The sequence below is a fragment of the Citrus clementina genome, unplaced genomic scaffold (genome assembly GCF_000493195.1).
Source record: "Citrus clementina cultivar Clemenules unplaced genomic scaffold, Citrus_clementina_v1.0 scaffold_1, whole genome shotgun sequence".
NCBI classification, from domain to species: domain Eukaryota; kingdom Viridiplantae; phylum Streptophyta; class Magnoliopsida; order Sapindales; family Rutaceae; genus Citrus; species Citrus x clementina.
In genome coordinates this window covers 588,624-616,607 of record NW_006263303.1, presented here as the reverse complement: position 1 = coordinate 616,607, position 27,984 = coordinate 588,624, and the positions used below count along the sequence as shown (strand labels likewise).

Sequence of the window (27,984 nt, the reverse complement as noted above, 5' to 3'; positions counted from 1 at the left end):
TTTTTTTTTTTTAGGGGAAAATTAATTGAACCCCCGGCCAAAGGGGTTTTTTTTTTTTTTTTCCCCCCCCCCCCCCCCCCCCCCCCAAATTCCTTTTTCGTTTCCCCCTTTTGCAGGAAAGCAAAAAATAATAATAATAAAAGTTTATATATTCAATTGATTGCCGCCAGTTTAACTTTGTTTTGACAGATTGCTCATTGCAAATATTTTAATTTTTTTTATAAACGTGGACACTTTGCAGATAGCCAATCATCAATCAGATTAATTCTTCTATTCGTTTGCTTTAACATTGCTACGCAGCCTACACTGGCTAGTCAATGGTGTATAAAATTTGGGTCAACTACAGAAAAAAAGAAATTAAATAAATGCAATGGAATCTGACTCTTAACTTTTTGAAGTCTCTCATGTTAACCTATATAAAATATATAGAAAATTTTTCGAGGGACAAAGTCGTTATCTTGTGAAATGAGGACTTGAATTATGGATGTTTACAAAAATTGTTGTATTAAATCTTTAGACAATTATCTCTGGCCTTAGTTCAAGAATTCATTTTTTCAATCACTAACTATTGATATAAAAGTAATTTAGGTACGAGTTGGGAAAACATGTGCCTCCCGGTTCGAGCGGGAACTTCCAGTATGAGTTATGATACGGGTTTAAAGATGCCTCTCATAGTTGAGGCCCTCCCCAGAATATATCGTGGTTAAGACAAAAAAAAAGTAATTTAGGTACAAATATTTAAAAACTCGGATTTAAGTAAATATGAATTGCTTTGTAACTTCGACAACAAACAGTAACTATTGATATCACAAATAATTATAGTACGTATTTGCTAAAATACCGGTTCAAGTAATATGTTGTATAACGCTGACAATGAACACTAATTATTGATATCAAAATTTTAGATACGAGCTTTACAAGATGCATATTTTAAGTAATGCAATCTGTTTTATATATAGCAATATAACGTTGTTTAATTTTGAGCAATATCAACAAAATAATTCTTAGGGGCTAATAGTCTATAAGGTAAAGAAATTTATCCTATTTATAGCCCATGTAACCCATGTTTACTAGCTACTATAAGAACATAACAACTTTTCCCTTAGCATGAAATCACTGTTGAGCTCGGATGTCATTTTGTTCGCTTCTATGGTTAATTGGTTTTGATACCACTTATTGGGGGTGCTAAGCCTACGATATGTAATTGTCTAATATTGATAGTAAAGGACTAACTTATTTGATATAGAGACATATCCAATTTATAAGCTCAAATTACTCATTTTTGCTATATGCTTGTGAGTGTATTACTACATATGGTTTTTATTAGGTGCAGACATTCACAACTTGTAAAATACAAGCTACTTAAGCATAGATACAATTTGACCATATAAACATCTTGAGTTTCTAATTAGCCCCCATTAAATTATTAAAATAGCTCCTATATATTTATAAAACCTATAAAATTTAAACTTTAACTTTAAGAATTATAAAAGTCTATACGTTAATTAAAAAGAATGATAGCCCGCCACCAAAAGCATTTTTCTATTCTTAAAAATAGGATTAATTCTTCTAGTTTTTATAAATAATAGTAGAATGAATGTTTTTAATAATGAAATTTGTAAAGAATCATCTTTGGGATCAGATGGGATGATTAATTGTTTGGTCTTTTATGTAAGAAATAATACATTTAATAATAGTGATAATTAATTTATTGCATAACATTTTCTAAATATGAAAATGCATCGAGAACAATTATAAATGTATTACCAAATATTTTATATATTCAAAGTTTAGTTTTTAAATTTTGCTATTGTCTAATTTGGCCTCTTGTAAATTATTTTTCTGAATTTGCCCCTTATATATATGTGTGCACACACACACTTATTTTATTAAAATATCACAGTTCTTTATATTTTGGAGTTTGGTATTGCCTAGCTTAAGTATGCTTTTGAAATATCTGGACATTTGCACTAAATTATTTATATATAAAAAAAAAACAACGAAAAATCAACTCATTGCATACATATATGATTTAAGTCAACCTTGTTAGTTGAAGCCTTGAAGGTGTGTGTGTGTGTGTGTGTTGACTTAGAAAGAAAGCAATGTCTAAATCAATTGTGTATTATTGCTTAATTAACATTTTACCGCAAAACGAATATATATAATTTTCAAATTCGATAAATTTTTTTTGTTAGATTCCCATGTCTTCAGCTTTTTATTCTTATCCGTGTCCCTTACTTATACGTAATTGCTTCTATTGGAAACTACTCCCATATTTTGGTCTCACAATATCAAATATTAAACAAAGAGTACAAAATGTATAGATGGTTGGATGCTAGATCTTGTGAATTACATTGCAAATTAATCAGAATTTATGTAATTTGGACGCTTAATTTCATTCACTATAAAAAAACACCAAACCCATGAAGGCATAAGAAAAAAAACCAGACCACTTCAATATATATATAGTAATAATTAATTAACCTCTGATAGTCTTGAACGTCAACTTTGCCTAGACACATTACGTTACATAATTATAAAATTTAATCGAAAGTAATCAAACAAATTACACATAATAATTTGGAATGAGGAACTTCTTATTTCATTAAAGTAATAAATCAGTTAAAAATTAAAAAAAAATCACCCTACTAAAATTTATATATTTTTTCATTTTTTAATAAATTCTTTACCATATTAAAATAAGAGATTCTTTACTAAAAATGACTCATCAAAGATTTCATTAAATAGTAACTCATCAAACAATAAATCAGTTAAAAATAAAAAAATCACCCTACTAAAATTTATATATTTTTTCATTTTTTAAATAAATTCTTTACCATATTAAAATAAGAGATTCTTTACTAAAAATGACTCATCAAAGATTTCATTAAATAGTAACTCATCAAACAATATAAGGCTTTAGTTATGTTACATGATCATGTAATATATATAATTTTTCTACAGCCGTCAGATAAAAATTCAACGGATGTGAAAGAATCATCAATCATGTATTTTAGATGATTATGTAAGATAACAATCTCCAAAATATAAATATTCTTATCTTTGTAGAACAGTATAGATATCATCAATAAACTCATATTTTAATCCTTGATTCCTTAATTACAACATGTACATTAATTAATTAATTAATCATATTATATGATGAAGTTAATGTCTGCTAGCTGCACCATAAAGTAACAAGTGGCAAGAATTGATTAATAAACTTAAACCTACTTTATAACGCGGCAGTGAAATTTAATTTTATAAGTAACAGGTGGCGAGAAATGAGAGTGATTGGACGAGACAACTTCCATAATACGCGGATTAAGATAATAATAATAATAATTTTTTTGATTAACGTGATTCAGTCCCTTTTCACTGAGTTTGTGAAAGATAGGTCTTGGATTAATTAATATTATTTTCCCCATTATATTACTTTAATTTTTTTTTATTTCACACGGCTTCAGAAATTTTCAGCTATATACTCTAATAATATCCTATTATTAAAAATACTATAATATTTTCAAGTTATATCATCCATCTTAAATTTTTAATGTAAGTCCATTTCGTATGCTATTTAAGAAAGAATTGAGTATTTCAGTTATTTTTTTATAGAGAAAGGATAAAGACCGTTGATCTCATTAAACTTTCCCTTTTGTCTGTGGTAAGGAACTTATGTCATTCATTCACCAAATCATTAACTTCCGTTAAAAAGTGACAAAATTATAGTAAATTGATCATTTTATCTTTGAAACTCAATTTAACATAAAAAGACATAGAGAAATTATTAACCATAAACCCTAAGTTTATCCTATTATAGAAAATGACACAAAAATTTGAATGTGTTTAATTTTAATTCTACTCTAAATTTATAATTTGTATCAACCATTCACCAAAATATTAACAACATTAGGGATATTTACCATAATTCAATTAAATTGTCATTTAACCATTGAATTCAAGTACATTTTTTTTTTGTTTTTACTTTGTACCATAAATAACAAAATAAGAATTAACTTTTATTAATTATGAAATCGAATTTAAGGATTGGATTGATTGGGTGTTTATGAATTAGGGTTTATGGTAATTTGTGAATTTAATTTGATTATGTAAAATTGTGCGGATAAACTAAAGACAAATTGGAATTTTTTTAATTAACGAAAAAATAGAGTTTTAATTGAATTTAGTTGAATATTGGTTATAAAAAAAGTTTTTTTATATTTTAAACTATTATTTTATTTTGTATTTAGCATGATAAATGTCTAAATTACCTTTATGACATCATTAGTTATAAGCTGCATCTAATGTTTTGGTAGATGTTTGATACAAATTACAAACTTAGGGTGGAAAATTGAACAAATTCAAATATTCATAACATTTTTTATAACAAGATAAACTTAAGGTGGATGGCTAATAATTTCTCTTTTGTTTTTTTATTTAGCATATGAAATGTCTAAATTATTCTTGTGACATATCACTTGCTAACGGAAGCTAATGATTTGGTGGATGAATGATAAAAATTGTAAATTTAGAGTAGATGAATAATATAACCAGAAAGTGTTGTAGTATTTTTTGATAACATAACAATTTACATGGCTGATAATTTTTCCTTAATTTACAAGTAAAATGACATTCAAAAGCTCCCAAGGTGGGTTCAAGTCCCAGTGAAATCCTTTCTCCTTCTGAATATATAATGTTTAGTATTTAGATGGGAGCTAATTTCTCCCCTATTAGTTTGTGGGGGAAGTTACTGATCCTCCAAAATTCTAAGAAATTTGTGAAAATTGTGTAGTTTGTAAGTGATAAATTATGGGCTATATTGATATAAAGATAGCTTTTATTAAATTTTGATGGTAAAAATCTTACTTGTATTGATTCCCTTTTAAAAAATAATTTCAATGACATTTCTGGAATGGACGTGTTACGTGTACATAAACTTCAGTCGTTGTTTTCATTTATTTGTTGACATAAAAGATACTACTTTTTAGTATGTACACAATGGTCAAATCAGCTTTATAAAATCTTCTATAAAAATCCAATTCGCATTTATAAATTAGGGAAAATAACACCAGAATCTCATAACTACCCTAATGTATAGATAATTTACCTCAATGTTTCATGAATTAATAAGCATACTCATTATAGTTTAGATTGCCGCAATTGATGTCGCTTATGCCACGCCTTTGCTGCTCTTTGTATAAGATATGAATTCTCTCATGATTTTAACTTATTTGATTTTTTAAAGATCTTTTATTACGCGTGTTTTTTCATTCATATATGATCAAAATTTACTTTTTTATTATGTTATCATTTATTAACTATCAATCATATTATTATATTTACCTAGATAAGAACTCATATCGTACCAGAATCTTGATCCTACGTATTCAATAAAGACTTTTTGAGCCCATCACATTTCTCTAAATAATATATAGTTTGAAAATTATGATAAGAATTTATAGAATCCAAACAAAGTGTTTGGTTATATTGATATGGACAACACAATAATTATCTCTACACTTCTAATCGTATATTCATTCTAACAGCAAATTATTTAGCTGTAACTATCACTTATTCAAATATCCTTAGTTTTGTATTTTCAAACTTTTCTCGACTGTAAATATCACAACACTATTTTTTAAGATCTGTAACTATATTTTGTTAGTCCCTTATTGGATATATACATTCACTAATCAATGAAAAATGTAAGCCATTACTCTAAAAATTCAAGCTATGTTACATTCAACCCATTTGATAGTTTGATGTCAAACTCAATGATAAAAAAAAAAGAACATAAAAAGTTTGTGCAGAGAGAGAAAATGTGTATAAAATAAATAAATAAGTGCATGATTATTTTGGTGAACACGTAAGAATGCTTCAGCTTTTGTTTATAGTAGTTAGTTACCTTCTAATCGTGATCAAATCATTCAATTAGCTCAAATATATGTAAACTTTCTAATACTTATTCAACACAACATGTAAGTACGTAGTGTCACGGGACAAGAGGTTACGACCCCATGAGGCACTTCTACATCCCGTTCTATGAGATTGAGCCGAGTGAGACTGGAACAATATCGACTGGTTCCCCATGTCTTGATTCATTAGGAGAACAACTCCAGTTTGTATAGGATTAGTCTAGATTCTTTTTTAATGTTAAGTCTTAGACCAATAACAGGGTCCCCAAACTCAACTGGGTTGACCTGCCTCAACTCCAAAGGATCTAACTCTATTAAAAACCCTACGCACGCCGTAGGAGAACTTCTCTTACGACTAGCAAGGCCATATCGTTACTAGCGTACAAGCACACATAATGGACGTCACAGTTGCGATCCGTGACAATAGGCTAGCTAGACAATATATCTAATTAGAATTGGATGGAATTTGTTACATAACCATTTTTACACTATCATGATACGAGGACTATAAATCTCTTTAGATCGACTATAAATATTTATATATTCTTCATGATTATCCCAACATTAAAAAAAAAAATGGAACACTTTAATCTTAACAAAGCAATTTAATTTAAAATTTAAATTTTAATTGTAAAAGAATAAAAAGAAGAATCAATGGATCATCAGACTTGTGCATGAAAGTGTTTGTTATGATTAAATCACTCGAGGTCGGTTAATTAGACGCCAAAACGCATGTGAGCGCGCTTGGAACTATGTAGTACGTCCGGTGTTATGTCATATGCATGCCTAGGGTCTAATGGTATTCTCGTCAACGTGGCAAATAATGAGTGGGTTGAAGTTGTGTGAAAACCCAGAAAACAAAATTGAGACAGCACGCTGTTGCTCAAGTACGAAATCCACTTGAGTTGGGATTGGAGCCTATAGCAGTTAAGCAGCAGCCCAGAAGAGACGACACGAAGTCCACGAATGAGTTTTAACTTTGTGGGGCTCACTCGCTTGTTGCTAGCTCCTGCTTTCCGCGTCCTGGTGTCGTAGAAAAAGAGAGCACTTTCCTTAGCGACAGCTCCTTCTTCTCCACTATCTTTCAATCGTGCACGTACACAAACCACTGTTTCGCTGACTCGTGAAGCTTTTATTTGACTATCTTTTCTAAATTTTCCTCTACCCTTTGTCGTGGCGTCTGCGGGGCCCACATACTGGGACATCATGTGATAAGGAAGAGGTCAACGATTTTGGTAATGAAGAGGTCAACGATTTTGGTTTTTTACATTTCATCAACGCCTCAAGAACTGACAAAATTTGACACGATCCAATTATTCGATACGAATACGACATAAATAAATAGGTATAAGTCGTCAAATTTAACACGATTATTAAATGGATCGGGTCTGGGTCAACACGATTTTTTTCCGTGTCGGGTTTGGGTTAAAATTCTTGACCCATTTACCCAATCAATGACCCGATTATATTTTCTATTTTAAAATAATTTACATATTCTTATCATTAAAACTCAAATATTAGAGATGATTTTCTTTTTTTTTTTATTCTTTAAAAGGGTGAATATAAACACAATGTTTTATTTATAAAATTTTAAATACATTTAGAGCTTCAATAGTGTAAACTTGTAAAAATTGATAGACATGTATATTTTATACTATTGATATATAATATTATATATATATAATTAAAACCTCAATAGTGTAAATGTGTAATATATTGATATATTTGTATATTTTATAATATCGATAAATTATGTATGTATGTATGTACATACGTATGTATGATAGTATGTAAATATTTGATGTAATTTTTATTCAATATATAGATATTAAACGGGTTATTGGGTAATCCGATTATTTTTCCGTGTCGGGTTTGGGTCTCAATATTTTGACACGATTATTAAATGGGTCGGGTTTGGGTCGACCTAAATTTGACACGACACGAAGCTGACACGACACGAACACGATCCGATGACCCTTTTTGCCAGCTCTAAACACCTCCACCCTAGGAAGATAATATCGTCCGCTCAATCATTACTGTATATAACATCAAATAATAATAATAATAATAATTCATGCAGCTCAATCATTAAATCCATGTTTTATACGTAAGAGTACTCGTGTATGTTGTAATTGTATTATTCGTATGTTTATTTCATAAAATTTGATTACATTTTTATTGAGAATATAACAACGATATTATTAAATTCTCATTATAAGTTTTTTTGACATATTAATATATTACTAAGAATTTCTGACAACTCACATTTTGTTACCAAATATTTTGACTGTTATCATTTAGCTACTAAAATGAAATTATTTTTCTATTTTCTTAATTTTTTTACAATTTTTTATCTTTTTCTCTAGACATTCGATTTACGAGCCTTCTTCTATTTTTTAAATTTCAGTTATTAGAATTTTATTAAATTAAAATATTCCTAAAATAGGATTCTAGATTTTCTAATAGAACGATAGTAATTGAAAATTTTTCATGCTACAAACAAACTAATTCGTGATATAATTTTCACTTGTACAAATAAATTTCACAATATTTTGGGGGTTTCATTATGATTGAGCTTAATATGGTAAAAATTTATTTGTACAAGTAAAAATAATATCATAAATTAATTTGTTTATGCATGCATGAAAAATTTCAATTACCATCACTCTATCAAAAACCTAGAATTTTATTATGGTAATATTTTAATATAATAAAGTTCTAACAACTAAAATAAAGAATAAAAAAACTTCTCATAAATTTAAAGTCAAAAAAATTAAAATTCGAAAAAGAACTAACAAGATAATTTTAGCCTGAAACTCCTCAAATATCCTTATGAACTTAGAAATTTTTTTAATAGTGTTAAGATTTCGATAGTAAAATATAGTTGTCAGAAATTTTGGCGGCGAATTAATATATCAGAAAACTTTTGGTGGATTTTTTATAATATAAAAAATCTGAAATTATGAAAAGCAAGAACGAATTGGCACTGTATAGAGAGATTGCTTTCCATAGTTTGATATATCGATGTTGAAGGGACATTCCTCATTAGACGATCTAATGCAAGCTAAGGACAAAAGTAGTAATCATATTCCATACAAACACAACATGAAATTAAAAAAACCAAAAACAATCCCACAAACTACGGGGAAGCAAATCTACAAGTTTATTACAAACTTTTTTGCCCCCTTCTTTTTGACAGAAGTTTATTACAAATAGAACTTATTGCAACAAAAAAGAAGAAGAAGAAGAAGAGAGCCCAACTGAAGGTCTCAAGCACGATAACCACTTACTTTTTAATGCTTGGTTTACTGTAATGTGACTTAAAAACTAGTGAAATAAAGTTGTAGCGTAGAGCAAAAGTTGATAGTGGTGCAAAAGAAATGACTTTAAAAGTTAGTAATTTTGACAAAATAGTAAGAATCATAAACATATTTTTCATTAAATAATCGGAGTAAAATTACATTGGCTTCTAAACCATAATTGTAAGCTCTCATCAAAACCTTACATAAAATTACACTATTGAATAATAATTATACCAAAACAAAGCTTAATTAGTCTTCTCTATCTTCATTATTTTAGGAAAAAAAAAATCACCCTTAGGAATGCACATAAAGATTTGAACCCTTGATCACTTATCTCAAAATAGTTTGATTTTTTTTTGGGGGGTTAATTTCAATGTGCATGAACACTTTATTTTGATTTAGATTATACACACACGCACCCATACGCTTAAAAGTTAAAGGCAAAATCATTAGCATGTCAATGTCATTTGATGTAAGTAGTGATTAACTTTTGATGCAGAAAATAGGGAGAGTGGGCAACACAACTCCGGGATTTCTTATCTATCAAAGCCCAATCAACAACCCGCAAATGGATATGGCAATATAATTGAGACAAATTTAACAAGATGCATGTCACTCTCATTACGCATAAAGTCAATAATTTTGGTTTCCCGATGAGGAATTACAACTTGTTTAGACAGAATAATCGCTTAATCACAAAGCACTAACAACTATCTTTTGATCCTCTATGCATGTCATTGCCAACACAAAATCTATTAGCCCTTTTTGTTCTCTCCTTTGTGTACCCTACTCCTAATTAACTTTATCTAACATGCCCTTATGGGCAAAAACTTTTATTTCCTTTTGCGTAAAGTTGCACAAGCTTTTGAATAATTACACTTTTTTTTTATTACATGAGACTATTACTCAAATTACAACTCACATTACATGAGATTATAACTAATATTTATAAATCAGATTATTATTGAGACCAACTTACATCAATGCTAATGGAGCTCTACCCAGATTTTAACCCTCACAAATATTCGAGGGATGTCTATTCCTTACTCTTAGATAAAAAAGAAGACTACCTTCGCTCAATTTTAATTGAGAAATGAAATACCCCCACAATGCATTTGTGGGGGTTCGAATTACTGAACAGCCCTGACCACTCGGCCAAAGGCCAAGTGGCTAATAATTACACTTATTTACACCCACACCTAAAAAAAAAATATTGAGAAATGAACATCTCTGGTTCTCCGCTACCTATAATGCATGAATTTTTTTTTTTTAAAAAAAAAGTAGAGTGCAATAAGGTTTGTTTCGATCCCCTTTTCATATAAAATAAACTCATAAAAGTTTGAATTTCCTATGCATTATAGATTATTAATGCGTGTATCTTATAGCACCTATTATATATTATAATGACACATCAATCACTATATAAATTTAAATGTTTAGAAACCCATAACATAAATTAATCAAATGCAAGCCTCAGCAGTACGTTAATTAATACATGCAAATACACAATACATAAGTGTCTTCCACGTGGTATTTTACATCATTTAAATTGAAAAACATACATATAATTTAGGCTTTAAGTAATGGAAGTTATAAGCAACTGAAAATAGATAAGTTGAGATCAAGTGGATGCACAAAAAAGCAATGAAGTGGCTTTGCTTTACGCTAATAATATGGTCAAGCTTTTTCGTTGGCTTGCTTCTTCTTTCCAATCATCTAGATGAAACTCAAGCAGCCGCCTAAGATTAACATTTGCACGAAACTATATATAAAAAAGAAAAAAGAAAAAAAATTGTCATATAATCCAATAATTTTCTTCATAATCTATGATTATACGGGTTATGGAAATGCAAACATCGTACATATTATGAATATGTTTACTTCCGTGCGTCCCAAGTCATACAATGATTGGCTTAAAATAAAGTACAATGATAAGTAAATAGATCAGGTCAGCCTTTAAGGCCGAAGGGACCAGTTTTTAAGCATGTGCTTTGCCATGTGACGACTTGTAAGAAAATATATAAAACAATGCGATGATTTAGAGCAAACAAAATTTGCCAGAACTAACAAAAAGTTATTTGCCACAATACAAAGTATAATGTGCCTATTATGATTTCGAGTTTGGGCCATTATGATTTATACCAACAGCCCATTCTAGCCCAAATATAAATCTCTTTGTTAAGCCCAACTCGGCCTATTTCTGTTTCTTAAAGGCCACAACCCACAAATAAGCTTTCTATAAACCGTATACTCTCGTTTTTATACAAACTTACGTGCGATTGAGTATATAATTAGTTGAATGAAAACATCACGTAACCCATATAATTACTTTTACTTTTATTGAATAAATTTATTACGTCATGTTAGTTTGTATAAAAAAATTATGTGTATCAATTATTCTTTAGAAATAGGAATCATGGGTTGATTTAATAAATTTTAACATACTAATTCGGTTTGGGTTTTTAGGAAATTAAAACTGAAAAAAAAAAAAAACAGTTTCGATGTTGGCTTCATTGAGTTATGAAAAAATTGAACCAAACTCAAAAATATCAACTGCGAATTTCAGTGGACAAGGACAATCGTTGCTCATGCTGTCGCAAGTGACATTATCACTTGATACAGTTCATAAAACTTGTGTCACAAATGATCATGGGATGATTACAAAAATAACCTTGCAATGGTGACTTATTGAAACAACAATTGTACGGCCTTATCGATCATGTCTTACTTTTACACATGCCACATCACTAATTGTAAAGCACAATTAAACGAGTTTGGTCATCTCCTTTAATCTTTCGATGGGTCTCACGATAATTATTTCATAATTGCAAATTAACTTTTAATCCACTCTTTCTCATCTCTCCCGAACCCTCCATAAAACGATCGAAAGCTGGAAGCTTATTCCCGAAAGTAGAAATTGAGGAATAATTCCAAGGGATCCCATGCCAGTAGACCCCACTCAAAACTCTCACAGCCCCTTCTAATTGACTTTCATTTGTACTTTCCTCACTATACGTGACCCTATCATTTATCCTATGTACTTTTATTTTTTCCTTTTCTTGCAAGAAAAAGAAAAAGAAAAAAAATCATTAGAATTTAAAAACATAAACACTTTTAATTTTTTTTTTTTCATTACAGTCTCTTGATTTAGAAACTAAAAGAATAATAATAAAAATTATAAGAAATTTAATTGAAAGAGGGAGAATTGATGCATGTCGGAGGAATAACAGTGGATCTGAACTGGTTCTTGCAATTGATATTAACAGTATTTATAATCGCGTTCGGTTTGCTTCACTTGGTTAAGAATACGGCGTCGAAGTACTTCGAGGTCGACGCCAATTTCGAAGGCGGCACCACCACCGATCGCAGCAACCGACACGCAATGTCGTCGTCTGTTCCTTCGGGCTCGTCGGACGACGTGTCGTGCATCGTCTGCGGCAATCCCGGCTCCAAAAAGTGTTCTCGTTGTAAATCTGTCCGTTACTGGTATATGCTTCTTCGAATTTTCCTTTCTTTTAATTTTAATAATCATTATTGATTCAATGTTTGATTTTTACGTTTAAACCCAAAAAAAAAAAAGAATTTTATTGTACTAAACATATTTTTTAGGCATGTTAAATTTAAAGTATTTGGTGTCCAATTATGAGAAATTTGATAACAGAGGGAAGGGTTTTATTTTTTCTAATTTATGCTTAGAAACCGATGTAATCAAACAGTGTTAACTTTTAATTATTGGATTCTATTAATTTTATTTTTGTTCGTGTAAATTTTTGTTTTATTATGGGATTTTTTCTTTTCAAGGATTAATCAGTTTGTATAACCAAGAAAGCTTTTTTAGGGAATAGGGGCAGTTTGCCTGTGTGCCAGCTTGAATTTGAACGCCATTCTGAAAATATTTAGCTTGGTTTTATGGATTTGTATAGTGGCTGTTGTTCACTGGATAAAGCTTTGGATTGAATATTTCTCATTAAGTCTTTGTCTATTTATTAGCTAAAACAGTTCATGTGGTTGAGGCCTATATTAACAAAGAGTCACATGGATGATATTATGTTTATCAGATTAAATGGAATTACTAATGAAATAATGTAGTGTATGGTGAACCGATATAAGTTAACGGCTGTCTCAGATTAAATCTTCTAAAGGAAGCCAAAAAAAAAAATCAACGTTTAATCAAGAAATTAATTAGTCACTACCTTAAAATTTTGGAATGAACTATCTTTGGCAGTTTTTTTCACCTGAGCAGTTAGAAGATCTGAATTTATCTAAACTCATAGCTCTTGATGTACAAGATGATCCTAGGTACTAATAGGATTGATGCAAATATTTGTCCTTACCTTATAGAGTGGATTAAAGCTGTTATTACTTTCAATGCTGGCCGAAGACAAATTTGAATCGGTAATTTGAGGGATACCGTTTTCTGTTGTCTCTACCATCTGTGTTTTGTGGTAGGAAATTATTGCATTGCCTTTGTGATAGTCTTGATTCTGTTGGCAGTCTCTTTTATTAGCATCCTTGTGCTTTAAGGTTCTTTATGTTTCTGCTACAGTAGTTTAGTGTGTTTAACTCTATTTTTTTAATGGTTGGATGATGGTTTGAATGCCCTAGTGTTTTCTTTTTCTTTTTTTTTCCCAAATTGAATTATTGCTTCAGACATAACACGTTTCTCTCATTTCTAGCTCATCAAAATGCCAAACGAGCCACTGGCAGTCTGGGCACAAAAGAAAATGCAAGGATATTGGCAAAATAAATTCAGTGCAGGGTCCCAGAAGTGATTTTGGGTCAAAAATTTCCAGTACTGGGGGTAAAAACTTTTCTGGGATTGCACTGGTTCCTACTCATGGAACTTCTAAGGTTATAAAAAAGCCAAGAGAGGTGAATGTTCGGACCTTTCCTTTTTACGTACTAGTTGAAACAGTTTTCACATTTTCACTTACTAACTAGAATTTACTGTTAGATTTTCAGATTCTTTTCCCTTATGATGAGTTTTTGAAACTTTTCAACTGGGACAAGCCTGGATTTGCTCCTTGTGGCCTTCTAAATTGTGGAAACAGGTTTGCATTTGCCTTGTTTCTTATTTGCTATACCACAAAGCTGTATGCTTTCAGCAGCTTCAGAGCCACACAACATGAATATTGTGTGCTTGCACATTATAAATCTTTTCACATGGAAACATATTAGTATATTTTGAATTCAAGATCTTACTTTATTTTTTTGTTTTTCATTATGTACAGCTGCTTTGCAAATGTGGTTTTACAATGCCTTACATACACAAGACCGCTGGTTGCATATCTGTTGGAGAAAGGCCATCGGAAAGAGTGTAATTCACAGACTAGAATCCTCTATGGCCTTGTCCTTTGGTTCTTACTTGGACAATTTCTCATCCTTTCTCGGTTCTAATTTTCAGGTGGACGTGATGATTGGTGCTTCCTTTGTGAATTTCAGACACATGTTGAAAAAGCAAGCCAAAGTTCGCATCCCTTTTCACCAATGAGTATCCTCTCACGGTTACCTAACATTGGTGGTAATCTTGGTTATGGAAGACAAGAGGATGCTCATGAGTTTATGAGGTTAGCAACTTGGTGACATGCAATCATTGATATTGTGCAGAATTAAATTGGGTTGTTAGAGGGTTTAGTTGAATATTTAGTTCAACATTTGAACTTTCAAATTCTTCCTTCTTGCAGATTTGCTATTGATACTATGCAATCAACTTGTCTTGATGAATTTGGTGGAGAAAAAGCTGTTCCACCTAGGTCACAGGAGACAACACTTATTCAACATATCTTCGGTGGTCACCTTCAATCACAGGTGATGAAACTTATTGGTTTGAACCTGCATTTTACTTGTTCTTCTCTAAATCTGCAGTATTATAGTTTCTGCCAGCTTGTCAGTTTCTTGGACCCATTTTCTTCTTTTCTGTCACTTTAATTAAGGAGTTAATGCATTTCTGAACTAAGCTGTTTCCTAATTTTGATCTCCTTTTTTTTTTAAACCCACCTTAACTTATAGAAAATAAGAACATTGCGAGAAATGGTTAACACTTGAGTGGTTGAGGCCTAATATAGAATGAGAGTGCCACTGAGAATTGTGAACTGAGAGGTGGGAAAAGATGCTGGGCACTCTGAACCTTGTCTGATTCAATACCACTACAAAATTTCCTTTGGATAATTTTATTGGGCAAGAGTTTTGGAATTGAACAGTGGCAATGTGAACTGGAATTGCCATGTACACAAGTTGGTTTCTCCTTTGGATGGCTTTAGCATATCAAAATTATAGAGTAGAGACTTTCATGTGGATTTGTGTTATTTTCAACAGTTCTGCTTGATGGTTTGTTGTACGCAACAGTCCTAGTGTACGTCTAGCTTTAGTGAAATGTTCTGATACTTATCTTTGTTTGCAATTCAGGTGATATGTTCAAAATGCAACAATATTTCCAACCAGTATGAAAATATGATGGATTTAACGGTTGAAATTCATGGAGATGCTGCATCATTGGAGGAATGTCTTGATCAATTTACTGCCAAAGAGTGGCTTGATGGAGATAATATGTATAAATGTGATGGGTATGGTTGCTCCCCCCTCTCATACTGTTATACTGTAAAAGTCACTTATATTGGCTTCTTCTGGCCGGATGTTTTACGTTCACTTATTTCTTTATGTCATGCATACAAGAGTTGGCATAGTTTTTTAAAATCATTGTTTTCCATCTTCCTTTGATAAGAGGTTTAACATATCTTCATGTCCAGCATTTATTTTTCTGTTCATCTGATTTAATTGTATTGACAGTAACTCTTGATTTAGTGTATTTGATCTCATCTCGAGATACAGTATTAAATATGAAACGCATTCCTTCTGACAGATGCAATGACTATGTTAAGGCCTGGAAGCGGTTAACCGTTCGACGAGCTCCGAACATTCTCACAATTGCCTTAAAAAGATTTCAGGTCTCCCAAATGCCCTTATTTGAGTTGCACCTGACAGTTTAAGCAATCTTAGGATTTTCGTTTTGAGAAATAGTTGTGATTCTCTGAAATCAACACTTGGCAATTTTGCAGAGCGGAAGATTTGGGAAACTTAACAAAAGAGTTACTTTTCCTGAGACTTTGGACCTAAGTCCTTACATGAGTGATGGAGGAGATCGTACAGATGTCTACAAGCTATATGCTGTTGTTGTCCATGTGGACATGCTTAATGCCTCGTTTTTTGGTCACTATATCTGTTACGTCAAGGATTTTCGTGGACACTGGTACAGAGTTGATGACTGTAAGGTAGAGATTCTTAATCTCTGCCTCTCTCTTGCGTACACATTTATATTTATTATAATTTTTTTTTACATCCTAAATAGTTGTACAAGGAAATCCATGTGTGTGATGGCTTCTGTTAGATTATATGGTCTCTGCTTAGATCAGAATTGGTGTACATTTTAACTAGGATACCACCTTGAAAAAGGCCCAACCGTGGATTGTGGATGAGTTATTCATTATATTATCACAATGGTTTTGAGTGTTACACGTACGAACTTTGATGGGCATTCTATGTTCACGTGAGTATGTATAGACACGCACTTCTATATGAATATTTGCGAAGTGTTTGAATTATCTGTCTCATCTAACCTTCCTCTCAACTTTTGATAGGTTACTAGTGTTGATTTGGAAGAGGTACTTTCTCAGGGAGCATATATGCTTCTATATAACAGGTGCCTTTTTTCTGCCCCTAATCTCGTAATTTTCTTTTTATTTTTTGGGTTTGGGATGTGGTGGGGTGAGGGTAGTAATCTCTTGATGATCTTGGTGCTTCATAGCACTTTAAACATTAGTAGAAAATTCGGCTCTAGAATGTGGTACCTTGATGCCTCGTAGAAGGTGGTGACTCAATTGTTCCTGTTTGCTGGTTATGCAGGGTTTCAGCACGACCTTCATATTTAGTCGATACTGAATCTTCGAGTTCAAGGAAGGAGGAGCCCAGTGCAGTTAATGCAGAAACAGAGCCAAAAGAAGTTGAATGCTCCTCTACCATGGAGTCAATTAATCCCAATAGCAGGTCTCTTTCCCTCCCATGTGATGACTTTTCGCATTTGAGGGTTTCAAGTTGCAAAAGCAAGTCAGCTGGGGCAATTGATCCTCAAGCGGTACCAGCACATTTCAAGGATACTAATGTGGACAATATAGAGTCAAGTTCCAACGGTGTTTTCAGTCATGAAAGTCATTCTTCTTCTTTTGGCTTAAATTCTGAAGATTTAAGAGTAGATGCCATGGATGTGGATACGGCAAATGCTCAGTCAAGTTCGTGGGATCGGCAGGACTTCTCTAATTGCAATGGAAAATTGTCTGAAGCCAAGAGAGGAATTCAAGATGATATGAATATTGATGATCCTGAGACATCCTTATCTGTCCCTAAGGCGGTCCCCTGTCTTGATAGTGATTCAGAAGCTGTGCTAAAAGACACAGAAGGTATGAATATAGTTAAATCTGAGCCAAGTTCACTTGCTGCAAAGGATATTAAAGTTTGTGGCAGTATTTGTCCTTGTCCAAGCGAGACGTCTTCAGCTACACTGTACAATTGGAAACATGAAACACCATTTAACGGATTGGATGATGATGAAAATGGTTTCAAAAGAGTTGGAATAGAAGAAGAAATTTCCCAATAATCTGGTTGGTTGACGTATTTTACCACTAATTCTTTTTTCAATATTTTTTAAGGATCCCCATCTTCAAAGGAAGAGGCCAAGTTGGGAATTCTTGTCTGGGGTTTCGATATTTGCAGAAATCACAGTCCATTGTACTGACTTTTAGATGAACTATTTATGTGATACAAGACTAAGGATATCAATAGACTGAGAACAGGAATTTATCTATAAATGGGTTTTGGTTTTCCACTTTGTCTGTGAATATCAATGTTCTGGTATAATTTTGCTTGTCTCAAACACTAAATACTAGGGATCATTGAATGAATAGCCAGCTCTTTAGACCTGCAAACAATTGCCCTTTTGCTAAATAATTTACTTTCTTGCAAGTGTTATTTCTCTGATTGCCTAATGACAATATCTTCTAGTTGCTTGCATATGGAGTTTAAACAATGTAATATAGTCTAGTAGCTTTCACATTCACAACCTCGCCGATGAGGTTGAGGATTACAGTATTTACCTTTTTTCTTATTTTACAATAGGCTCTCTTTCTATGGATTTGAGTTTTACTCGAGATACATTATTAAGATAAATCTCGGCAGATAAAGTTTCAACTAAACTACATTAGTTAGAGATTCTCTTATTTCAAGCAAATTTTCAACTGTAGCTACATCAATCTAAGTCCTAATAGACTTATGAGCTGAATTTCAATTAGTTCATATCAAAGCAGATTTTGACAACCATCTGAGGTAACCGGAAAATATTTAAAACAAAAAGAAAAAAAAAGTGTAGGAAGCAAAACCTGAACAGTTTGTTTTCTGACTATCAATTGAAATGGAAATTAGAGAATCTGAATAAATGACGTATTTATTTGCTTGAGGAATCGAAATTCAAAGTGGTGGGCCGCAGGTAAAATTGAGAATGATTATGGGCGTTTTCATTCTTATAGGATATGAGAATAGAAATTTCATTCTCAGGATTCACCACACTGTTCCCACATAATTTTTAAAATTTCCATTTCATCCCTTTTTATATATTTAAAATTTTTTTAAAAAAAATCACTATGCATAGGATTGATCACTAATGCTACTCCTCACCGTTGCTGGTGCTCTTATTGCTGCAGTCGACCGCCAGTGATTATGATAATGAGTATTATCAATATCATCATGATCATGATCATTATTATTATTATGGTGATGATGATGATTTGTTGCTGTTGATGATGACGACGACAACAATAATCACAATAATAATAATAATAATAATTTTTTATTGATGATGAATAATAAAAATTATTATTATAATTGTTATTTTTTGTTGTTGTTGTTGAATTATTATAATTATAATTCTTATTATCGATTTGTAAATGTACCAGAAAAAGATTGGCCCTGGTACAGGCGCAGCTTATTTATGTTGTATGATGGGCTCGCGTACGTATCAGTTTCCCAACATTTTATGGGTTTGAAGAAAAAAGGACCCTTTTGTTTTGTTATTGATTATTAGGGTACTTCATGCTTGGGTAACATAGCATAAATTTTTTGAAAAAATTGTAAGAAATGTTAACGTACTTATTAGTTTATTTAAACATCAAAACAAATACAATAATAATAATAATAATAATAATTGTCACATTTTTTTAGTGCAATAATAATTGACTCAATTATTACTTGGGATATTATCAAATACCTATAAAAAATTTCCTAACGTATTAATACACTACCAAGATTTACTGACAACTATATTTTACTATCTAATATTTCAGTTATTATTATTTTACCATTAAAACTCAACAATCTTGAAAAATTACCAAGGTCACAAGAGTATTTGAGGAACTTCAAGATGAAATTATTTTTTTAATTATTTTTCCAAATTTTATCTTTTTCTCCAGACATCCAATTTACGAGCTATTCTGTTTCTTTTATTTCAGTTATTAGAATTTTATTATATTAAAATATCTCCAAACTATAATTTAGGTTTCTGATATAATTACAACAATTGAAAAATTTTCATGCATCCATGAATAAACTAATTAATGAAATTATTTTCATTTGTACAAATAAAATTCGCCATATTAATATCATATAATTTTATGTTATAAAATTATAATAAAATTATATATTATTATATTTAATTATCATTGAGCACAATATGGTTAAATTTATTTGACAAGTGAAAATAATATCATGATTAGTTAGTTTATGGCCGCATGAAATATTTTCGATTGTTGTGACACTATTAGAAAACCTAGGATTTCTAATAACTGAAATAAAGAAAACAAAAAAGGCTCATAATTTAGATGTATAAAAATCTGTTAAAAAGAAAGAAACTAAAAAAATAACTTCAGATTGAAAAATCCTCATATACTTTTGTGACTCATTAATTTTTTATTAGTGTTGAGGTTTTAATAATAAAAAAATAACTAAAATACTAAGGTTTCGTTTAGAATAACTTTTCAAGTAAAGTTTATTTAAGTAAAGTTTTAGTTTATTAAAAATTAAAAATTATTTTAATAAATAATTTTTAAATTTATGTTATGAAAAAAATAAAAAATAAGTCTGTTAAATAAGTAAATATATTTTAATATTTTAAAAAAAATTTAACCTCTATTTCTGAAAATTTAAAATTTAAACTTTTATTAATAGAGGTAAAATAATTTATTTAATATTTAAAAGTTATAATAAAAAATAACTAAATAATATCAAAAATTTTAATAAGAATTTATAATATTAAATAAATATTTATGATAATTAGATAAATTATACAAAACACGTATTAAATAGTAAAATATTTTTACTACAAATTCTTAACGCTGAATTGAAATATAAACAAACTTTTTTAATGATATCCCTTATATTTTTCCGCAGGATGGTCCGCAACTGACGGTGACGGTACACGCCATTTATCACTTGCTCTAACCAAAGCCATACTCCAAAACCCATTTCCCTTGATCCAAGAACCGCGATTTTTTTATTTTATTTCTTTTCCCCTATTGATAAATTTTACAGTAACCATGTAACACTTTAATCGTTTCTATCAGGTAAAATTTTTACCCTTGTTATTATTTATTTATTTATCTGTTGATCCCATTTCAACTTGTTTAGTGATGATTTAAGCGCTGTCTTTCTCTTGCAGGTTTCACATTTTGCTACTGAGCTGAATTTCGATTCATTGAATCATGGAAACGAGCACTGATGCAGAAATATCACCGTTTTTGGGGTTGCTTTCTGTTAACTTTGAATTTTTATCACTTTTTTTTTTTAGTAGTATCAGATTTTGTAATAATTTGTATACTAAAATAGTATAATTTTTTTAGCCTTCTTTTTTTTCTTTTTGCCTTCAAATGCAGTAAAGTGTGCTCCCAAAATACCTTTGTGTATTTGAAATTTTCGGAACCCGTCAGTTCTGTACATTGTTAAAATCTGAATTTTGATTTGTTTGCTTTCAATTTTCGAAATAAAAACTACATGGGTACAGAACAGATTTCTTCAACTGTAGGGTAAAATTAGTACCTCATTTCGAATTATTAGTTTGTTTTGGCTTGATTTTGCATCCATTCTGTTGCCCAAGTTTTTCACCAGTTAAATATTAAGTATATTTGTACTGATTAAGTAGCTTGTTGTACCAAAATGCAGTTTGTTTGCTGCCTTATCATATGGGGTTTCTTCAATGGCAATGGTTTTCATTAATAAGGCAGTTATCATGCAGTATGCTCACTCGATGACCCTCCTTACTTTACAGGTATTGAGTTAAGGGCCAAAAAATGGAAATCTATATTCATTTTGTACTTGTATTTTGTGGCTAATGTCTGTTTATTGTGGGATATTAATTGGTATTTTGATTGTTTTAGCAATTGGCGACCGCGTTGCTTATACAAGCTGGTCGACAAATGGGATATACAAAATCCAAAGCAATAGATTTGATGACAGCTAAAAAGCTTCTGCCAGTTTCACTTTTTTACAATGCTAATGTGGCATTTGCTCTGGCAAGCTTGAAAGGGGTCAACATTCCAATGTACATTGCTATAAAACGACTCACACCACTTGCGGTGCTGGTTGCTGGGTTCTTTTCAGGAAAGGGAAAACCTACAACTCAGGTTCATCGTACCCTTTCTTATCAATTGTCACCATCTATTTTCTGAATTTCTAATATCCATTTCCTGGTTTGTTATCGAATGTTTTCTGTGTAAATTTGGCCCTGTGGATGGAATGTTCAATTTCAACAATTTTCTAACATCTTGCTTAATCCCAAATGAGAAAATTGAGCATTGCATTCCCTTTCTTGAACCTGCACAATGAATTTGATTAAGGAGGTTGCTTTGAATTGGCAACCATCTGGTTTTAAAGTGGTTGCATTTGTAATCCTTATTATAATAAATAGCATATCACATTCCTGCAGAGAAGCTTCATCATGTAGGAAACTCTCTTAATAATTGTGATTTTGTCGTTGTTACTTTTCAGGTAACACTTTCAGTTCTATTGACTGCTACTGGGTGTGTTATAGCAGCTCTGGGAGATTTTTCTTTCGACCTCTCTGGGTACAGCATGGCCCTGACCTCTGTTTTTTTCCAGGTCAGGTTCTAAAGTTCTGTTTGCCATGTATGTGTATTTTATACTGCTGGTGGAAATTGTAGTGTCAGTTTTACTTATATAGGTGGTTGATCTAAATTGCAGACCATGTACCTTGTATTAGTTGAGAAATCTGGTGCAGAGGATGGGCTTTCTTCAGTTGAGATAATGTTCTATAACAGCTTCCTTTCTCTTCCATTTTTGGTATTTCTCATCATAGTTACAGGAGAGTTTCCCGGCTCATTGTCATTATTATTTTCAAAGGTCAGAATTTTTGTCCAATCTCTTTTTACTTAAACTCGCTCTTGTCTTTGTTGGAAAGCAATTTCTCTTTGATATTGTTGTGCCTGAGCAAAGAATCTCAGACTAATTGACTTTGCGTTTGCTACTCTTTGAAGTTGTTCTGAGAGTCATTTGTAACTGTGAATTTGTAGAAATAATAAATAAGAAAAGCTTTCTTGCTAAATCCTTTATTCTTTATTTTATTTCATACCTTAATATGGATGTACACTCATGGACCTCTAACTTCATTCAGGTTCGGTTGTAGCCGTACTGACTTTTTAAATATGTAATGCATAGTTCATTACTTTGACTTAGGTTTGCCACTCTAAATTGGTCAAGTCCCTGACAGGAATGACCGCAATTCATTGATGTGTAAATTGACTTTTCCACTTGAAGAGTCAATTCTTCTCTTTTAATCGGCATCACAATTAAACTTCCACTAGTTCTTCATGAGTGTTTTTATGTTGGGATTGTAGATTGCCGGTGGTATTCTCATGCACAAAAGTAAAGATCCATAATCCTAATATTCTGCAAACAATTTGGCTTTAACAGTGAGTGATTTATTAACACCTGGAGCCTTTATTTAACTGAAAATTATCTTTATTTGCAGAGTAACTCCTTTTCTTTTTTGGTGATCCTTATTCTTTCTTTGGTGATGGGCATCATTCTCAACTTTACCATGTTCTTATGTACTATTGTCAATTCTGCTCTAACCACAACAATTGTTGGAGTCCTCAAAGGCGTTGGGTCCACGGTATGTACTAAACAACCTTTCAGACTTTGTTTTGGTCACTTTTTGAGAAATGCAATAAGGAAAGGGAGCTGTGATTTTATCCATTTCCATGCCAACTATTGTAAAATTTTTAAATTTGTTCTTTCTCAAGTTGATAACAGTGGCATTTCGTTTTTCCCTGCTCAGACCCTTGGTTTTGTCGTGCTGGGTGGTGTGCAAGTGCGTGCTTTGAATGTGACTGGATTACTTATTAACACAGCTGGTGGTGTATGGTATTCATATGCAAAATATCAGCAAAAGAAGAAGAAATTACCAAAATCTGATGTGGAGGCTTATCGTAAATAGATTATATGTGAGGATGCCAGTGGTTACTAACTTCTGCTTCCTCTTGCTGTAGGGTTGTGTCATTCATACCCCATATCTTGTTGTAGTTCCATGATTGAGTATGATAGCAATTTCTTGCCGAAACAGTACTCGCTCTTATGTTGTATAAACAAATAGATTAACAGAATCATCATATATAGTTGATTATCTTGATCTTGGGATTTCTAGTTTGCTGCTTTCTGATAACATTCTGATTCTCTTTTGCTGCAGCCACATCTAAAGACTTGTTGTAGTGTGAAAATTGAGAATAATTGTACTAAAGCGTATGGGTATCTGTTGTCAAGATCAAGAATAATTCTGCTAGAAACTGCTGGGTGGTAGTGTTTGCAAATCACACATGCACTTGTTTTCTAGTTCTCAAATGACACAGCATATTTTCAGTAGTGATTTTCCTTTCTTTTGATGTCTCCTTGTCTCCACTTTTTAAGCAAAGGCTCAGTTAAGTCAATTATTTTCATAGAGTCTGAAAAATGTCCACTTGTAAGTCCAAAAGTACAAAGCAGCTTCTAACACAAGTGATTCTTGGCTTCAGTATTAAATAGTTGACTAAATCGGAGAAAGGAAAACAATTTGACAGAAAATTTTGAAGGATACGAGGACTACAAAATTTCAGGAAAATAGGAAAAATTTCAGCAAAATATGAATAAAGAGTAACTTAAAAGTGACGAGAAAGTGACTAACTAGGTGAACGGAATGATGTGATTCTTATTATTAACGAGAAGTGACGGCAATGTCACTTTCTCATTGCTTATCAGAACTTCTTTTGTAATACTCTCATCAATTTTAGTTTTTTTGTTTGTCATTTTTTTCTTTTCACTTTCTTATTACATTTTAATATTTTATCACGTTTTTGTCGCTTTCTCATTACACAATGCTTCGAACAAATACGAAGCGCACAATTTTGGACGGATCATAGGAAGCACCGGCTTGTTCGTACCACAAGTGACTCTTGGCTTCAAAATCAAACAGCTGATTAAAGTTTGTAGCTCTTGCAAAAGTTTTTTTTCCAAGAGAATAAGAACGCTTTCTTATTAATGGTTCAATATAAAAGAAACCCAGTTGGAAGCTGAGATGTTAATGACTCGAAAGGAGAAATCAAAGTTCAGTGATCTAAAAAATTGTAGGTCCCTTGCATAACTTTTAATTTTTTTAAATTTTAATTTTAATTTTAACTTTATTCATAAGAATTGTAAAATTTTCAGCCGACAAAAGATTGGGCTGGTGGGAAGCAGCACGTGGTGGGCTTTAATTTCGAGTAGGGCAGTGCTTGTGGGTGGTTGCTTCCCTTGATTCCAAATCCTCGCGGCCCACAAGTTAAAACAACATTTTAACAATGGGTCCAAAAAAACTTTCGCGTTTTGGTACAAATTTTGGATTCACCACATTTTATTTTATTTTATTTTTTTAATACTGGACATCTAGATATTTATAAGCAGCATTGCACCAAATAATACTGCATGCAATATATAGGGGCGGATGCAATATGTGACCAGTGGGCTGTAGCTCCTGTTGGCTAAAAAAAAAAGTTCTAAGAATAAAAGAAAAAATATTTAAGATTTTTAAGTAGTTCCTATTAAATCTATTAAAATTGATCCTATAAATTTATAAACTCACAAAATTTAAACTTTAATTTTTTTTTATACACTGATATATTACAATCCTGATATTTACAATCATAAATTTGTCGGGATTTGTCCTGAGTAATTTTATTACAGCACAACCCGAATATCAATCCTCACTAAATTGAAGGGAGATTTACCATCACTATTAATATTAAAACTTTAACTTTTAGAATTATAAAAGCCTACACTATAATTAAAAATAATGATAGGTCATCATCACAAACATTTTTTTATTCTTGAAAATATGTCGAGAACAATTATAAATGTATTAACAAATATTTTATACATTCAAAGTTTTAGTTTTAAAATTTTACTATTATGTAATTCAGCCCCCGGTAAATTATTTTTCTAGATCCGCCAATATAGATATACCAGACGATTCAATTATTATTATTATTATTTAACAAAACGATCAGGTTATAAATAGTAATCTGTTAAGGGATTTGATACCTGAAGCAAATTATAGACCAATTACTTGAAGGAAATTCTGGAGAAAATCTTTATTATGTTTCATGGGTTTCAGCTTGCCATCACATTTTAAATGCTCAACCCTAAATTGGGTTTCCTTTCTACAAGCTAGTGATAAGTGGTGAGTCAAAAAAAATTTTTATTCAACCTTTTTTTTGATTTCATGTCACAGTGTGTGCAGATGCTTTATCTATTTTGATGAATTATTATGAAACCATTTTCTTTATTTATTTATATGAAAAATGTTTCACTCATAAATTTTAAAGTATGGGAAAATGTGGAAAACCTTTAAAACCGCATGGTTTTAAAGGCTTAAAATTATAAGCTTTTAAAGTCGTGTGGTTTTAAAGTTTTTCCGGACTTTTCCGCACTTTAAAATTCATGATCAGAAAACTACTCTTATATAGAAATAATGAAATCTGAGGGTTTGAGTGTGAGTGATAAAGAGTTAACATCCATACTTCTCCAGCTCAGGGTTGCCGATTTTTTAGTTCATGTTGGATTTTGTTCAACAATTGTTTATATCACATGCAGCAGCACAGGTCCAGAAATAATTGCTTCAATTATTTAAATAAAAATAAATAAATATAATCACCAGCGTAAAGAGAAAGAGAAAGAGAAAGAGCTAAAAGCTTGAATTTTATTGCACAAAGTACGCAATGTTAGCGTGTAAATCATATTAAGGATGACTATTTTTTTTAATTTCAGATAATTTTTTATTACTAACTCCTTAATTTTTCGTTCTTAACCCCCAACTTATGATTTATGTTATATTAAATAACGCCGCATTATAGATAATAAAATGTAAAACCAGCCAATTACAACTTAAACTCATCGAGTTCAAATCATCATTTGAGTAGTTAAAAAAACTTGTCATAACTTAAACTCATCAAGTTCAAACCATCATTTGGGTACTTAAAAATCAAGTTCAAACCATCATTTGGGTACTTGAAAAAAGCTTGTCTTCTGATGTGGATTGATCACATACATGGCACCGGATGTATGCCCCCAAATCGCAAATCTGAAACAGGCCTTTGTGTTTTTAGATAATAATATTAATTTTCAGATTTCAATGAGATTACGGTTGATATAAACGCTTGTTTTCTGTTAAGCGAATAAAACACAAAAATAGCAGTCCATTGAATTCCAACAAGAAAACGTGCGACTTTTTGTCTTTTCATTGTAATTGGTCGAGCTCCAGCGAAACAGTGAAAGAGAACAAACAAATGTCAAGAAACTCGAGAGGACGACAATAAAGTGTAATGAGATCACTGGATCAGTTACTACAAACACAGGTCAATTACTTGCTTTCCTTTTTGACAAATTAATTAGTTTCCACCAGTTCAAAGAATGCTCATGATAACCATTCCAACACACGTGGCAAAAAGCAATAAAAAGTCGGCAACACCATCACAAGCAACTTCTTCACTTCTTCTTCTTCTTCTTCTTCAAGCTTTCAATGGTTTTGAGACTTGCCACTTGTTAAGGCCAATTTTCCCTAATCATTAAATTTTCTTTGAATGGCTCATTCTGTTCGACTCCTTTGTGTTCTAGGCTTACATTCACCCAGTTATTTAACTTTTAGATATTTAAAATAAAAATTTTCACATAATATACAGTGATTAAGTGAATCTCTCATCTACCATTTAAATAATTCGAGACATAAATAAATTAATTTATTTTTAGATATTTAAATAAAATGATGCATATAAATATTCAAACTCCTGAACCCATAATAATAAGGTATAGTCTAAATATCTAGATATGCTTATATCTTCGAGATACCATACATTGAGTACTTTCCTCATTCTTTAATCCCTCCATAATTATATGCGCTAAATAATCTAATACTACTTGCACACTATTATTAATCCTCAATTTAATTCCTTATAAACTAACCAATACAACGATAAACTGAATGGCCAAGCTTTAATGGACAACTATGCAAATTAGCCCCGTCACAATGTTTAAAGTTGTGCCAAGACAAAAGTAACAGAACAAAAGAATATTCTTATCTTATTTATGTGCATAACCGACATGATCCGGTGGTAATAATAAAAATAACAATGATAATCTTCTAATTAATCGCC

The 27,984-nt window shown here is 31.3% G+C and overlaps 2 protein-coding genes across 2 annotated transcripts; both read left to right on the top strand.

Annotated features, from left to right (window-relative positions):
* The first annotated feature begins 12,335 nt into the window (after positions 1 to 12,335).
* LOC18053950 (ubiquitin carboxyl-terminal hydrolase 18) lies at positions 12,336 to 18,190 on the top strand. Its single transcript, XM_006450145.2, has 11 exons — positions 12,336 to 12,703; positions 13,894 to 14,089; positions 14,180 to 14,268; positions 14,449 to 14,534; positions 14,622 to 14,784; positions 14,902 to 15,025; positions 15,623 to 15,780; positions 16,077 to 16,161; positions 16,273 to 16,485; positions 16,852 to 16,913; positions 17,117 to 18,190. Exons 1-11 carry the CDS (start codon positions 12,426 to 12,428, stop codon positions 17,862 to 17,864), a joined length of 2,202 nt encoding a protein of 733 aa, XP_006450208.2. The 5' UTR covers positions 12,336 to 12,425; the 3' UTR covers positions 17,865 to 18,190.
* Positions 18,191 to 20,709: 2,519 nt separating this feature from the next.
* Positions 20,710 to 24,031, top strand: LOC18053949 (UDP-galactose/UDP-glucose transporter 7). The gene is made up of 8 exons (XM_006450144.2): positions 20,710 to 20,877; positions 20,973 to 21,056; positions 21,473 to 21,578; positions 21,688 to 21,933; positions 22,298 to 22,408; positions 22,511 to 22,669; positions 23,298 to 23,441; positions 23,607 to 24,031. The coding sequence occupies exons 2-8, from the start codon at positions 21,016 to 21,018 to the stop codon at positions 23,763 to 23,765; spliced, it is 966 nt and encodes a 321-aa protein (XP_006450207.1). The 5' UTR covers positions 20,710 to 20,877; positions 20,973 to 21,015; the 3' UTR covers positions 23,766 to 24,031.
* The last annotated feature ends 3,953 nt before the right edge of the window (positions 24,032 to 27,984 follow it).